The sequence below is a fragment of the Pipistrellus kuhlii genome, unplaced genomic scaffold, assembly GCF_014108245.1.
Source record: "Pipistrellus kuhlii isolate mPipKuh1 unplaced genomic scaffold, mPipKuh1.p scaffold_m20_p_21, whole genome shotgun sequence".
NCBI classification, from domain to species: domain Eukaryota; kingdom Metazoa; phylum Chordata; class Mammalia; order Chiroptera; family Vespertilionidae; genus Pipistrellus; species Pipistrellus kuhlii.
In genome coordinates, this window is record NW_023425520.1 from 1,601,721 (window position 1) to 1,617,810 (window position 16,090).

At 56.0% G+C, this 16,090-nt stretch overlaps 1 protein-coding gene across 3 annotated transcripts; it reads right to left on the reverse strand.

The window, feature by feature from the left end:
- Positions 1 to 11,874: 11,874 nt before the first annotated feature.
- Positions 11,875 to 15,280, reverse strand: LPAR2 (lysophosphatidic acid receptor 2). 3 transcript variants are annotated; one of them, XM_045585875.1, is made up of 3 exons: positions 15,127 to 15,280; positions 13,362 to 14,103; positions 11,875 to 12,691 (listed from the first exon to the last, which is right to left on the reverse strand). In XM_045585875.1, exons 2-3 carry the CDS (start codon positions 14,092 to 14,094, stop codon positions 12,378 to 12,380), a joined length of 1,047 nt encoding a protein of 348 aa, XP_045441831.1. In that variant the 5' UTR covers positions 14,095 to 14,103; positions 15,127 to 15,280; the 3' UTR covers positions 11,875 to 12,377. The 3 variants fall into 3 exon arrangements, with proteins under 3 accessions (XP_045441831.1, XP_045441833.1, XP_045441834.1); XM_045585877.1 differs by having other exon boundaries at positions 13,362 to 14,107; XM_045585878.1 differs by having other exon boundaries at positions 13,362 to 14,099; positions 15,123 to 15,280.
- Between the last annotated feature and the right edge of the window lie 810 nt (positions 15,281 to 16,090).

The following is a 16,090-nucleotide window of genomic DNA, read 5'->3' on the forward strand; positions in this document are numbered from 1 at the left end:
CGCTGGGCCTCCTTTCTCCGCTGCCCAAGGGCTCCCATCCAGATCACCGTCCCCTCCTGGGGGCGCTCTGAGCCCCAGCCTTCGGCGGGATTCTGGGTCCCAGCCCGGCTGCGGCGGGATTCTGGGTCGTTTCACCGTTCGTGCTCCGCAGGCTCTGGCCTTCCCCGCCCTGGTTAACGCCTCGCCCTCCCTCTGCTCCTCCGGAGACGGAGACGCAGGCCACAGTGCGCTCCAGCCTGGAAGCGGGAAGTGATGCACGTTCTGTGAGTTCCGGGGAGGAAAGGAGGCTGAAGAAAGGAGGGGCAGAGTTGAAGAGGATAAAGCCAGGTCTCCACCCAATCAACCTCCCTCGGACTGTCTGACCTCAGTACCAGATCCTCAGGAAGAGGCTCCCCGAGAAACCACTGGCTTCCGAGGGCGCGGAGGGGTTTGTGTTCAGACGGAGGTTTGCGCTCAGTGACTGTCACCTGAATGGGTGGTACCTGCTCACTGGTGAGACTTTTCTGAAACGTTCTACGAAGTCACGTCACAAAGCATTTTACTGTGATCCTAGATTTTATTTTATTTTGCAATCGTAGACTTTAGATAGTTTCAGGAAGCTGTTTTAAAACCACAAACATTAAACCCCAAGGCCTCTAGAACATCAAGACCCCTTGGGCACGAGGCCAAGCCAAGATAAGCAGGTTAACCTAAGAAAGAGTCCAACCGAAACCTGCCCGCCGGCCGGGAGCGAAGACGCAGGCTCTCAGCTGACTAGTGTCTAAGGCAGCTCTAAGAATGACGACACAACATTTCAACACTGGCGTCCCTGTCCCATGTTTGGGCTCACAGAGGCTCCCATGCTAACGCCATCCGGCTCTGGGGAATTCCACACCATCCATTCCTCCTCTGACGCCGGGAACTCTTTGAATGGTCGTGCTGAAAGCAGAGGCTGGGTGCATGAACGTGCACACTTTCCAAGGCCTGTGGCCCCCGATGCGGTATTCCGGAAGTGTCGAGACCAGGGGACATCAATAGGTGGGCAGTTTTTATGCCTTGCCTTTGGGGTACGTTGTAAAGAGAGTAAATATGACATCATCTCCCTTTAATAACTGTTAGCATTGAATCCACGGTGTTTTTTCAAAAAATATATTTTTTATTAAATTATTATCTGCGTACATATCTTACCCCCCGACCCCCAAACATGAATCCATGTTATAAGCAAAGTCAATCTGCAGAAATACTGATCAAATCAAGGAAGCCCAGCGGATGAAGTCATTTTGGCACATCAGCATCAAGCTGGTGAATGTCCTACTGAGATCCTCCAGGGGCCTCGCTTAGCGCCCAGGCTCTGAAACCTTTAAGAGGAAGCACCCAGCAGGCTCCCCCCCAGCACCGGCCCTTTTCCCTCCCCCATGGCCCCTCCCAGGCCCCGTACCTTTGCCTTTCTCTCTCCTGAGCTGCCAGGGTCCTTCTTTTGCTTCTGTAATTTACTTCCTGAGCCCACATAGCACAGCTCAGTACTGAGGCTCACTTCTTCTATAATACGTCTGTAACTTTCTAACCAAACCTTCTCTTATAATTTGAAGAAAAAAAAAAAAAGTCATTCAAATGTCTACCAGTCGAAGACACTTAAGAAGTATGTGTAAAAACCAAAAAACTTCAGCGAGTTTTCTTCCTCAGAAATGCTACGAAGGCCATAATTGTAGTACCTATTATATTGTCTAAAAGCCAATTTCTAAATAGAATATTTTTAGTTTCAGGCTCACCACCCCATATACCATATTACTCCTAAAACTTGTAAGACAGTGACTCTTCCCTATCATACTTTTATTCACTGTATGTAAAGATTTTTTTATTTTTGCACCCAAATCCTTAATACCATTCCTCAATGGTCATTTTCTTTTCTTAAAATATATATATATATATATATATATATATATATATATATATAAATATATATTTTTTTTTTTTTTTTTAATTGATTTTTTTACAGAGAGAAAGAGAGAGGGATAGAGTTAGAAACATCAATCAGCTGCCTCCTGCACACCTCTGTAATTTGACAGTCTATTCGGTGTCTGCTTCTTTTTTTGTTTGTTTTCTTAGAGAGAGAGAGTGGAAGGGAGGGGGAGAGACAGAAACATCAATGTCGATTGGTTGCCTCCCATACCTGCCCCGAATGGGGCCAGGGATGGAGCCTGTAACCAAGGCACATGCCTGTGACTGAAGTGGAACCTGGGATCCTTTAGTCCGCAGGCTGACACTCTATCCTACTGGGGATGTGCCCGCAACCAAGGTACATGCCCTTGACCGGATTTGAACCTGGAACCTTTCAGTCGCTGACGCTCTATCCACTGAGTCAAACCGGTTTCGGCCCCAATCATCATTTTCTACCCTGTTTCCCCGAAAATAAGACAGTGTCTTATATTAATTTTTGCTCCAAAAGATGCGCTAGGTCTTATTTTCAGGGGATGTCTTATTTTTCCATGAAGAAGAATGCGGTACACATTTATTGTTAAATGAAAATAAAGGAAATTTATTACCTGTATACAGTACAGTAGTACGGTAGTTGTCAACACAAACCAGACAAACTGTGAATCCTACAGTATCAAGACTTTACTCAGTTATACAATGACAATCATGTCATCATCTTCTGGAACATTATCATAACAATCCACTTCTTGAATTTCCTGGTGAATTTCTTGTGACTCCATTTCTTTCAGAATCAGTGGACCAAATCTCTCATGTTTAGCCTAGGAGGGCCTTACTTTCGGGGGGATGCCTTATATTTCACTCAGAAGGAAACCTGTAAGTAGGTCTTATTTTCGGAGGATGTCTTATTTTCGGGGAAACACGGGTATTATACTCAAGTTCTACAAATGAACACAAATTTGAGTTGACACAACCTGGAACCTTTAAAACCTGATTTTCTTAGATGGAAACATGTAAACAGACCCCAAAACAATAGGGCCCCATGGCCCCAGGCCAAGTGTTTCATTTAAGAAGAAGAAGAAGAAAAAAAAAGCCACAGAACTATTTTCTGAATAAGTAGGTAAAACAATGCTGCGATGTGACCCTTGTGACGGATTTAAAATCCGTGATGTCTACAAGTCAAACTCGGGCTCACAAATAACGTCCCAGTTTTCAGATTAACCACCTACCAGGTACACCGATTTATGAAAACGGAAGTAAATGGGGCTTTCCCATCTCCACTCTTTTTTTTTTTTTTTTTAATATGTTTTATTGATTTTGTACAGAGAGGAAGGGAGAGAGACAGAGAGCTAGAAACATCGATGAGAGAGAGAGTCATCGACCAGCTGCCTCTTGCACACCCCCTACTGGGGATATGCCCACAACCAAGGTACATGCCCTTGACCGGAATCGAACCTGGGACCTTTCAGTCCCCAAGCTGACGCTCTATCCATTGAGCCAAACCGGTCTCAGCTCCCATCTCCACTCTTGAGAGCTGACCTCCACGTGGGGGCTGGGATCAGCAGGGGTGGTACCCGGGGAGCTTGTTGGAAATGTGGACTCTCGCCCCCAAAGACCTGCATGGCACAGCTTGCACTGCGGTACGATTCCCACGGATGCTGCATGTGGGCCTCAGCAGCACTCTTCTTCTTCTTCTCCTTTTAAAAAAAATATATTTTATTGATTTTTTACAGAGGAAGGGAGATAGATAGAGGGTTAGAAACATCGATGAGAGAGAAACATCAATCAGCTGCCTCCTGCACGCCCCCTACTGGGAATGTGCCCACAACCAAGGTACATGCCCTGGACCAGAATCGAACCTGGGACCTTTCAGTCCGAAGGCTGACGCTCTGTCCACTGGGCCAAACCGGTTTCGGCAGCACTGTTCTTGAATGCCACTGTCCAGGAGCCTTTCCTGCGATGATGGAGATGTTCTCCATCTGAGGTAATATGGGAGCCACTAGCCACACTAGCCACGCATGGCTATGGAGCACCTGAAACAGAACTGAGCAATTGAGGAACCGAATGTTGAATATATTTCATTTTGATTCATTTTCACTTAAAACGATACAAGGTGAGCGGCTACCACATTAAACAGTGCAGCTCTCTGGGGGGGGGGGGGGGTGGTGTGTGCACCTGCAGGCAAAGGGCCAAGAAGTCACCACTCCAGCCCACCTGTCCTACCGTGTGGAGCGACTCGAAGACGGGTCGGTCCTCCTCAGCTGCTTCTACCAGGACATCGTATGGAGCTTGGGTCTTCAAAATGACGCTGCTGACCATTCTGCTTCCTTTTTATTTTAATTTTTTTAAAAAAATTATTGTTTAAAATATTACATATATTAGTACATATATCTCCCTTTTCCCTCCCATTGACCTTCCCCAGCCTCCCCTACCCCATCGCATGCCCTCATCACCCCCCCCCACCCCCTATCTTGTGTCCATTGGTGTGCTTATATGCATGCATACGAGTCCTTTGGTTGATCTATTTCCCTCCCTCCCCAACACTCCCCAGCCTTCCCTCTGTAATTTGACAGTCTATTCAGTATCTGCTTCTTTTTTTTGTTTATTTGTTTTTTGTTTTTTTAGAGCGAGAGAGAGAGTGGGAGGGAGGGGGGGAGACAGAAACATCAATGTCGATTGGTTGCCTCCCACACCTGCCCCGAACAGGGCCGGGATGGAGCCTGTAACCAAGGCACATGCCTGTGACCGGAGTCGAACCTGGGATCCTTTAGTCCGCAGGCCGACACTCTATCCACTGAGCCAAACCAGAGAGGGCTCTGCTTCCTTGTTTGAGCTGGTTTCCAAAACTCAGCCCTCAGCTATGCCTAACTTTAGAGTTTTCAGACCGACTCCTTAGGAATCTCACCACCAGACAAAGAGGAGGCCAGGCTCCAGGCACCTGAGGCTTGAGCTGCCCGAGAGTGTAGAGCACTGGCAGGCTGCTGAGGGATTGGGGAGAGCCCAGAGGTGGCTACACATTTTCAAAAGGGTCCATGACTTGCCCTAGCTGGTTTGGCTCAGTGGATAGAGTGTCAGCCCGTTGACTGAAGGGTTGTGGGTTCGATTCCAGGCAAGGACACATTCCTCGGTTGCAGGTCCTGGCCCTCATCAGGGCGCATGACGGAGGCAACCAATTGATGTGTCTCCTCTCACATTGATGACTCTCTCTCTCTCTCTCTCTCTCTCTCTCCCCCCACCCTTCAGATGATGACTGACAAACAAACAAAAAAGGGCTGGGACCCTTGCTCCTCACATAGACCTCTGCAGCCAAGATATTCCTCCCAATGAAAAAAAAAAAAAAAGGCACATGTGGGCATTGGACCCGCCTGTTCCTCACCTCCGCCTTCCTACTAGTCTCTGTTTGGCCTCTTCTTTAATTCTCTAGTTGTAGGACTTCCACTCGGCCAGATTTCAGGCAGGACTGAGCGATGGCTGTTTTGTGGTTTAGATGTAACTTTGATGTGGTTGTGGGAGGATGCCAATGCTGCATTTACCTACGTTGCCATCTTGACCGGAAGACAGAAATAGTATAGTTTTTCTGCTTTCCTTTTTAAAACACATTTATGGTGACAAAACAGGCTGAGAGGGCCTCACAGCTGAGATGAGAAATTCTTTCTTGCCCTAGCCAGTTTGGCTCAGTGGATAGAGCATCAGCCTGCGGACTGAAGGGTACCAGGTTTGGTTCTGGACAAGGGCATGTGTCCGGGTTGTGGGCTCGATCCCCAATAAGGGGCATGCAGAAGGCAGCCGATCAACGATTCTCTCTCATCACTGATGTTTCTATCTCTCTATCCCTCTCCCTTCTTCTCTGAAATAATATATATATTTTTAAAAGACATTCTTTCTTGCTAACAACCAGCTGAGTTAACTGACTCCAGGGACTGTGAAGGGGTCAGCAGGCACCCTGTGAGAGGGCAGGGTCCGAGAGGCTTGCAAAGTCTCACCCAATCTGCCAAAACCGGTTTGGCTCAGTGGATAGAGCATCGGCCTGTGGACTGAAAGGTCCCAGGTTCGATTCCGGTCAAGGGCATGTACTTGGTTGCGGGCACATTCCCAGTAGGGGATGTGCAGGGGGCAGCTGATCGATGATTCTCTCTCATCGATGTTTCTAACTCTCTGTCCCTCTCTCTTTCTCTCTGTAAAAAATCAATAAAATATATTAAAAAGCAAAACATGTTAAAAAAAAAAAAAAGTCTCACCCAATCAGCTGACCGGGAGAGACCCAGCCCACCAGGCTGCAGGGTTCCTTGGAGAAGACCCACTCAGCTGTTCTCTCAAGAGTGGAGTGCGTGGCTCACTTGAGGGTTAAAGGTTATTGTCTAGACGTGGGTAACTTTTTAAAAAAATATATATATTTTATCGATTTTCTACAGAGAGGAAGGGAGAGGAATAGAGAGTTATAGAGAGTTAGAAACATCGATGAGAGAGAAACATCAATCAGCCGCCTCCCACACCCCCCCACTGGGATGTGCCTGCAACCAAGGCACATGCCCTTGACGGGAATTGAACCTGGGACCCTTGAGTCTGCAGGCCGATGCTCTATCCACTGAGCCAAACCGGTTAGGGCTGGATGTGGGTGACTTTTAGGGCCTTGAGTTCGACTAAAGGCTATCTCCAACTAAGGACGGACTGGAAGCTTCTAATCCTCGAAATGAAAGCCCGGGTGTCTTTCTACCACAGAAAGGAACCAGGATCCCGTTATCTCAGTCGTCAGGCATGCATAGCATCCCCCTCTTCATGTTCTCAGCCTCCAGAGAGAAAGAGCTGCCTTCGAGAAGAGCAAGAAGCGGTGACAGATACTTTTTACTTCATTCTGAAGCCTATCTGGGGGAGTCTCGGAAGATTGCTACAAGAGAGAAGCCAGCAGCCCAGGGCTGTGGCGGTGACGGTTGGTGAGGAAGGCCATATAGCTGGGCAGAGCTCACTCCTCACACAACGGTCCCCCCAGAAGCAAAGGAACACAGGGAGCTCCGCACACACGCAGAGCACTGCCTCTGAGGTTCCTGCCAGTGAAGAGCCCATCCTCCCCTCCCCCAGCTCCTGCTCGTCCTTCCAGAATCTAAGCGCCACAGACGTGATGCGTGCTAGGCGCCAGGCCCTGGGATGCAGAGGAGAGTACAGCACGGTCCCTGCTCTCCGACTAGTCTAGCAAACACGGCGTCACACAAAGGCACCCTCTCGCCAAAACCGGTTTGGCTCAGTGGTAGAGCGTCGGCCTGCGGACTGGAGGGTCCCAGGTTCGATTCCGGTCAAGGGCATGTACATTGGTTGCGGGCACATCCCCGGTGGGGGGTGTGCAGGAGGCGGCTGGTCGATGTTTCTCTCTCATCGACGTTTCTAGCTCTCTATCTCTCTCCCTTCCTCTCTGCAGGAATCAATAAAATATATTTTTTTTAAAAAAGGCACCCTCTCCCAGCCCAGTCTTTTGAGCCAGGAATCACACCTACTCAGCATATCTCAGATAAGAAAACTATTTATAAATTAGTCCCCCACACTCTACTTTTCGGAGAGCGCCAGGAGAGCAGGGACTATCTTAGCCGCCTCGGTTTCTCTAGCACCCGGCATGGTGCCTCAGCGATGGGAACAAACATGGCGGTGGTGGAAGTGGGGGTGGGCGACACCCCTCACTCTCCAGACAGAGGTGGGAAGCTGCCGGGGCTACTGTGGGCGGCCTTTGCAAACCCTCTCCCGTAGAAGGCTCTGGGGACTGGCCGTGGCCCGTCCGCGCCACCAGACCTTGGCTCCACCCCCGGGGCCCATCCTTCTCCCCAGACAGGCTCTCCTTTAAGAAGATCTTTCTCCGAAAGGACTCCAGTCCTTTCCCATTCCTAATAATCTGGGCAGAACCCAAACACAACGGCTGCCGTGTGTAGGACGCTTCACCAATCCCGCTGGCTGGCAGTGCGGGATGGGGGTAAGTGGGACGGTGGTCTTACACTTGCTGTGATTTCCCCTTTGCAGCTGAAACAAAAACCCAAACTCTTTGAGACTTGTAGGCCTAGTGCAGTGGCCGGCAAACTCATTAGTCAACGGAGCCAAAGATCAACAGGACGACGATTGAAATTTCTTTTGAGAGCCAAATTTTTTAAACTTAAAATTTTTTTTAACACCACTTCTTCAAAATAGACTCTCCCAGGCCAGGGTATTTTGTGGAAGAGCCACACTCAAGGGGCCAAAGAGCCGCAGTTGGCCAACCATGGGCCTAGTATGATCCAGTTCCAGCCTCCCTCCAAACTCCACTGGGGCTTCAGTCCCTTCCTCCGCTTTCTGTCCGCGGGTCCCCCCTCAGGGCCTCTGAAGGTGCTGTGCCCGCCCCACCTGGCTTCCCCCAGCATACCAGCCCTTTGCTCATAGCTTTCTCACAATGTATACTGTTTTTTTAAAATTATATTTTATTGATTTTTTGCAGAGAGGAAAGGAGAGACATAGAGAGTTAGAAACATCAATGAGAGAGAAATATTAATCAGCTGCCTTCTGCACCCTGCCCCTCGCTCCCCCTCTCCCCATGTGCCCTTGACCAGAATCCAACCTGGGACCCTTCAGTACACAGGCCGACTCTCTATCCACTGAGCCAAACCAGTTATAGCTGTACTGTTTAAAAAATTTTTTTTTAAAAACTGATTTTAGAGAGAGAGGAAGGGAGAAAGATAGGAACACTGATGATTGGCTGCCTCTTGCACGCCCCCACACCCTGGGACTGTGCACCGGCTGGGCTATCCTAGGTTGTTTGCACTTATTTTCTCTCTCAAACCATGAGCTTGGGAACTGAGACTCTGCCAGGAGCCAGTGTCCCTGCACAAAGTATCTAATAAACATTTGCCAAGTGAATGAGAAAGCGGGAGGCCCTCTGTTTCCACCCAGCTCCCCGAGCGGCCATTTCTCCTGATGGTTCCCAGTTACCTGCCCATCTCTTCATTCCCGAGCCCCGTTCTCCACAGCTCTCCGTCACTCCAAACTCCCCACTTCATGAATCACACCAACCCATCTATTTACACCCGACATTCCTCTTACCCCTTCACAATTCCATAAACCCCTTTCACCGTGAGCCTCCCCATCCATCAGCTGCCTCCTATACACCCCCTACTGTACATGCCCTTGACCGGAATTGAACCTGGGACTCTTGAGGCTGCAGGCCCAAGCTCTATCCACTGAGCCAAACCAGTTAGGGCCATGAGCTCCCCTTCTTATAGCCATCCCTCTCGCCCCTGGAAGATCTCCTATCCCCCCCCCCCCCCCCCCCCCACACACACACATACAGACTCTTAGCCCCATAAACTTTTCAATCCGATACATTTTAGCCCCATAAACCCCCTTTACATCCTCCTGAAGCCCCACCCCTGCTCTCCCTGCTTAGACTCCGGCCCTCCCCCTGTTTCACCCCCAGCCCCCGGCCCCTGGGCCCGCCCTTCCTGGCCCGGACTCGGGGTGGCTCGGCCCCAGCACCTGGCCTGCGCCTCCTCCGGGCTGGTCGGTCGGGGAGGCCACGATCCGCCGCAGGAGTCTCCCGAGCCGGGCGGCAGGGCCTTGGCAGCGGGCCCGGGGCGCGGGGCGGAGCCGCGGAGCCCGGAGCAGCCGCGGGGCGGGGAGCCAGGAGCTGCTGCACGTGAGGTCCATCCCCCGCCGCCCGCGGGCTCCCCAGCAGCCGGGAGGGCGCAGGGGGTGCAGAGGCGCTTCCCCCAGCCTCCTCCAGGGGGCAGGGCGGGCTCCGCCCCGCTCCGGTGGCCCTTACCCCACATGCACCTCCTCTTCAGACCTTGCTCCTCCTCAGAGGCCTTCCTCTCTGAGCCTCTTGTTCCTCGGTCACACATCTCAGAGCAACCCACCCACTGTGCCCCCAGCCCCCTTCCTTCTCAGGATTCCCCTTGGCCCTCACAGCGCCATCAGCCCTCCCCCGAGGGGCGCGGGGCGGGGGCCGGGAGGTTAGGACCCAGGGTTTTCTCAGCTGCAGGAGTCAGTTCTGTTCACCTTTCCAGGCCTGGCTGGAGCGGGACCACTCTCCGGCTTACTCCTCTCGCTTGGCAGCATCCCAGGTCTAGAAAATGCTACCACATGGCTGAGGGATGGACACTTCCAGAAGACCTTCTACCACGCAGTGCACCCCAAGACAGCCGCTCCTCGTGCGAGAGGAAAGGAACGGACGGGACAGGAGTTATTATACTTATCCAGCGGCACGGGCTGCCTGGAGCATGTCTGCGCCGAGGGCAGACCCCAGGCGCAGGCTCAGCCTGGCTGCCCCTCGGGCACGGCTCCCATGCTGCTGGAGAGGAAGTGCAGTAAGCCCCAGGCGTGATTGGAACCCCAGACAGAGCCGGCAGGGAACGGAAATGAGTGATGTGGGCCAGGGTCAGAACAACCTCAAAGCTTCCTGATGAGACCTGACACTTGGCCCCAATAACGGGGAAGTGCCAGGCCGTGGGCGCCATCGAAAGCAGCACAGGAAGGTCAGCTGCCAGCACAGCTCTTGCACAGGCGCCTGAAAACAGTGGGCCGCTGCCTTCGCTGGTTTGGCTCAGTGGATAGAGCGTCAGCCTGCGGATTCAAGGGTCCCAGGTTCAATTCTGGTCAAGGGCATGTGTCTTGCTTGCAGGCACATCCCCAGTAGGGGGTGTGCAGGAGGTGGCTGATGGATGTTTCTCTCTCATCGATGTTTCTAACTCTCCCTCTCTCTTCTTCTCTGTAAAAAAAAAATCAATAAAATATATTTAAAAAAAAACAGTGGGCACTTTGGTGTCCTTCAGAGAATGGGGTGAGGGGATGGGTGTTTGAAAGCTTCAAAGACCAGGGGAGACAATAACTTGGAAGTCACCCCGTAGAGAATAGAGACCTACGGAAAGGGAAAAACCGGTGGGACCAAACCCCAAAGGAGACCCAAGGATTGTGAGGGAGAACCTGGAGGATGCCCAGCCGGTGAAGCACAGCACAGAGCTGTCTTTGGAGGTCCCAGGAATTGGTTAGCTGCCTCGGCCCCCAAAACGACACGTCTCCCCAACAAGCCCAGGGCTCTGCGGAGGCAGAGCCGGCGTCTTTCCTGGGCATGTGCCTGGGCACCTGGTGGGAGCTGCCGGCCTGGGCCATCGCCTCAGAGTTGCAGGCCCAGCCCTATACTGCCCGCTTTGGACCCCGGAGAAGCACCCAGCAACCCAGTTCATTCTTGCCTCCTCACAAAGCTACCTTAGGGCTGGGAGTTTCCCCAAAGGGAAGTCCAGCCCCACTTAACGGAGAAGGACCTGGATGTTTTGGTTCTTTGGCAATGCGGACATGCCGGGAGATCTGCTTTCCAAATCGGCTGTTATTCTGTGCGAACCTGAGGTAGGGACATAACCCTGTCTCCTCCTTAGGTCTACACTCAGATCCTGGTCTACCCTATGAACATGAGATGGGGCTCATCCTCAGGAGTCTGATATGTCTGAAGCCTCTGGGGGCTGTGGGGTGAGGTGGGAAAAGCCAGGCTGAGCTTGTGACCAATTCCACACTTTGTGGGATAATCAGAAGCTCCTTCTCCAGGGGCCTTTCTCGTCTCTGCATGCATCTCGGTGTCCTTTCAAAGCCGTGGGACCACAATTCTCCCATGAAAATCGGTGTAAGACCCGCAGGGGACGGTTCAATAATGCACCCCAGTGCTTCTCCGTGTGCCAGGCGTCAGGGGAGAAATGGCAACACTCAAACCCTGCACCCTGCTCCATGGATCCCACTGCCCTGGCTGTGGGTGTGTAGGGCGCAGTGGGATGGACACAGGTGACTGTGAACCTGGACTGGGACGAAAGGGCAGGCGGGGAGAGGACTCATGTGGTCCATGAACCACTGAGCTCCAGAGGATGAAGACAGGCAGTGGGCACGAGGGAGGCAAGGGAACACGTGAAGACAGGCAATTCTGGGCCATAGTGACAGACTGAGCCGATGACACAGAGTGCGCGGGAGACCTCGGAGGAAAAATAAAAGTTTACTCCTTAACATGCCCTCCGTGGGGATACCCTCAAGTCTAACGGAGACGGGCAAGCCCGGAGGCCTCACGGGGCCACACGCTCTGTGTGCCTCAGGCAGATGGCGCATCCATGATCCAGCCCTTGTTACTCTGGGGGCGTCATGGCCCGAGAGTCCTTTTAACGCACACCACCACGGACACGGAAGCGATCCACAGGGTTTGCCAGGGATGTGTAGTACAACAGGAAAATGTCTGTTAAAAACCCCACACCCTGAGATGACTGAAGGGCCCGTTCCGGAACCCCACCTGTCCTGGGCCCCTGGAGGTGACCACAGATAACCCCCGGGCCCCGGAGCGGGCAGAGCTGCGTGTGTCTGCGGAGGTCCGGCAGCCAGACCGAGGGTCCGCCTTGACTCTGTCCTTCGAACGGGGCTGACCCGGGCACCCCCACGAGCGGTCAGGGTGCGGCCGGGCACCTGCTGCATCCCACGGACGCCACGGCTGGCTACAGGGTGGAGTCCATCAGGGGGTGGCCGTTCTCGGGGAGCATGATGCGCGTGCTGGCGCCCGCCCGCGTGGAGGACGCGTAGTGGGCGGACTCCCGGGCGGCCCGGCGCAGGCACAGGCAGCAGAGGAGGCGGCGGAAGGTGCGGCGCATCTCGGCGTCGCGGCAGGAGTACACCACGGCGTTGACCAGGGAGTTGGCCTCGGCCAGGAGGAGGAAGTACTTCTCCACCGCGAGGACGTTGCAGGACTTGCAGTCCAGGCCGTCGAGGAGCAGCACCACCTGGCCCGGCGTCCAGCAGACCACGAAGGCCCCTGCGGAGGGAGCCCGGGGTGACCCACTGCTCCCGGCTCCGGGCCGGAGCGGCGTCCGGAGCTCGGGCAACGGCTGTGGCGTGCGAGGCGAGGGAGGCCTGTCTGGCCGGCGGGGCAGAGCGATGGGGCGGAATTGCTAAGAGGGATCTCTCTATCTGACTTGTCTGCCGGAAGGGACACCTTTCTCAACTGGTGGTCAGAGCCCTGGACATTTCTACATGGAGATCTGTTCTGTGGGGAGAAAGAGGTCACTGTGGGGCAGGCCAGTTACTCCGTGGGGGTAGGAGGTCATTGGAAGAGTCACTCCTTGTTCTTGTGTGTGTGTGTGTGTATGGGGGGAGGAGGGGTAATGTCCTCATGGGAAGGCCTCTTGCTGCCCCCCGACCCAGGCCATCCTATATGGCAACAGCCAGTGACCACATTACTCCCTGCTAGAAACTTAAGGAATTCAGAACAAGATCTGACTCTGCCCTCTGAGGCTGTGCGGGCCTGCTCTCCTCTCTGGAATGGCTGCCTGGGGCTTGTTCCTCCTGCCTGTTCCCTTCTCCAGCAGTTAGATCTCCGCTCAGCATCCCCTCCTTGGAAAACCTTCCCCACCCAAGTCCTCTCCTCCCATCACACCCCTCCACCAGGCCTCGGAGGAGCTGGGGGGAATCGGGGTCCCACTCACCCAGGATGATGACCACAGTCTTGACCAGGCTGAGCGTGGTCTCCCGGTACCGGGGGTGGCAGCTGACGTGCTCGGCCATGCGCTGCACCCGCCGGCGCACGTAGAAGAAGATGCGGGTGTAGACGGCCACCATGAGCAGGAAGACGAGCAGGCTGGACAGGGCCCAGACGGCCAGGTAGGAGCGGCTGAGCAGCGGGGCCATGCGCGAGCAGCTGTCCAGGGCGCAGAGGCAGTGCCAGGAGTGGGCGGGCAGCAGCCCCAGGCCCAGCGCGGCCGCCCACACGCCCACGATGAGCAGGACCACGCGGCCGCGCGGCAGGCGGCTGTGCAGCTGCACGGCCATCACGCTGCGGTGCCGCTCCACGGCGATGGCCAGCAGCGTGGCCACCGACGCCGTGAGGCTCGTGTCCAGCAGGCCCTGCCGCACGAACCAGCCCTGGAGCGAGAGCCGGGCCGTGCGCGGGCCCGTGTGGAACATGAGGAAGAGGTAGGCCACGCCGGCGAAGAGGTCGGCCGCGGCCAGGTTGCCGAGCAGGTAGTAGATGGGCTGGTGGAAGCGCCGGTTGGAGGCGATGGCCGCGATGATCAGCAGGTTGGTCAGCAGCACCAGCACGCTGACCGTCAGGCCCAGGGCCACCACCACCACATCCTTGGGCCGCCAGTGGGAGCTCAGCTCCTTGCCACTGTTGTTGTAGAAGAAGCCGATGGTCTCGTTGTAGTAGCACTGGCCCATGGTGGCCGTCTGTCTGGGGGCAGAGGAGGCGGTCACTGCGGGCGGCTCGCGTGGGGAGGACACAGAGAGGAGCCGCACACACAGGGGAGGAGCGGGACAAGGCCGGAGCTCTCACGCTCAAAGGCCTCCGGGCCAAGTGGTGTTTTGGGGACCAGAGCGACCTAGGAAAAAAGCAAGCTCCGTGGGTTGTGGAGTGCTGGTGGGACGGCGGTTGCTTATTTACAGATAAGACTCTGACAGCCTTATCTGGTTTAGCTCCCCGGACAGAGCGTGGGGCTGTGGACTGAAGGGTCCCGGGTTTGATTCTGGTCAAAGGGGCAGGTTGGGTCCGGGTCAGAGTGTGGGCCAAAGGCAACCAACTGATGTGTCTCTCTCACATCCATGTTTCTTTCTGTGTATCTCTCTCCCTCCCTTACAATATCTTGAAATAGCCTCGGGCGAGAGTTAACAAAAAAACAAACAAAAAAGAAAGAAGAAGACTCTTACAAAAGTTACCTCCCAAATCAAACAAGTGGCTGGGTTTATTTGTGTGTTTTTCCCTCGGAGTTGGTTTTGTTTTGTAATCTAAAGGAACAAAACAAAGATCCACCAATCTGGGTCCAGTCGGTTCTGGTGGGTAGGGCTGGGTCGGGGCAGGACAAAGGGGTGTGAGTGTGGAGGGAGGTAAGTTCAGGGTCGGGGTCACTTCGGAGAGCAAACCCAGGGGGCATGTGCGCGGGGTGGGCCCCTGCCGGGCCCTGCGGGCGGTGGGCTGGGCCCGGAGGCGGCAGGAGGCCCAGAGGACAGCCGGGCGCTGGGCGACGGGCTCTGGACGGGCGCGCTGCCGAGCGGGCGGGCGGGCACCGGGGAGGACACAGAGAGTCCCGGGGGGACGCGGGTGGCCTCCACGAAGAGGCGCGCAGCCCGCGGGGCTTTCCGGGGCGCCGGGCTCCGGAGGAGGAAGAGGGGAGAAGGGGTGGCACCGGGGCCGCGGGCAGCGCCACTCCCTCCCGGGCCCCGGGCCCCCCAGCCCCGTCCGTCCGCCCGGCTCACCTCGGCGGTCCTTCACGCCAGGCACCGGGCGGCCTCGCGGGGGGCAGGCCCGGACCGGGCGCCCATGGCCCAGCGACCGAGCCGGGGGCGCAGCGGGAGTGCGCTGGGCGCGGGCGGCAGGAGCGCGGGCGGCGGGTCCCGCCCTCCGGGTCCTGTCCCAGCCGGTCCCGGCCCGGCCCGCGCCCCGCCCCGCCCCCGGGCGCGCCCCGCCCCGCCCCGCCACCTGGGGGCTCCCGCCTCCGCGGCCCGGCAGCGCGGGGTCGCCGGAACCGCGGTCCCCGTTTCCTCCCGCCCGGGCCCCTCTCACTTCCGGCGCGGACGCCCGCCCGCCCGCACACCTGGCGCCGCGGCTCCGGGCTCGGGGGCGGCTGAGTCCTCCGGCCGGAGGGTTCCCGCCGTGACCTCGCGCCGCCCGCGCTCAGCTCCGGGTGGTCCCGGGGCCCGCACCCCGGCCCGGGCCAGCCCCGCGCCCTCCGTCCAATCCGCCGGCGAGCTCCAGGCCCCGCCCTGATCCGACCGGCCCACCGCCCGGACCCCCGCCCCAGCCTCGCCACCCAGGCCCCCGCCCCTCCACCCGGACCCCAGCCCCAGCCCCGCCGCCCGGGCCCCCGCCCCTACACCCGGACCCCAGCCCCAGCCCCGCCACCCGGGCCCCCGCCCCTCCACCCGGACCCCCGCCCCAGCCCCGCCGTGGGAGATGCGCGGCTTCCCCGCACACACTTTGCCGACCTCCTCGGCCGGCGGCCCACAGCGCTCAAGTTTCTGGGAATCCCGCCCCCGCGCCTCCCCGCCCCGCGGCGCTGCCCCCTGCCGGGCCCAGGCCTGCTGGGCCCCGGGCTCCCGCAGCCCGGCCCGAGCACACAGCCCCATTGTCCCGGTTATCTCCACTTGGTTATATTTGATTATGCAGGACGGCATCGGGAGCTCATGACTCAGCGCGGTGCCCGGTCCAGCCGGACCGCCT

Coding starts and splice junctions, on each gene's coding strand:
- LPAR2 (XM_045585875.1), bottom strand. CDS start 14,094: ATGGGCCAGTGCTACTACAACGAGACCATCGGCTTCTTCTACAACAAC. Junction 12,692..13,361: donor GACTGTGGTCATCATCCTGG/GTGAGTGGGACC, acceptor CTCCCTCCGCAG/GGGCCTTCGTGGTCTGCTGG.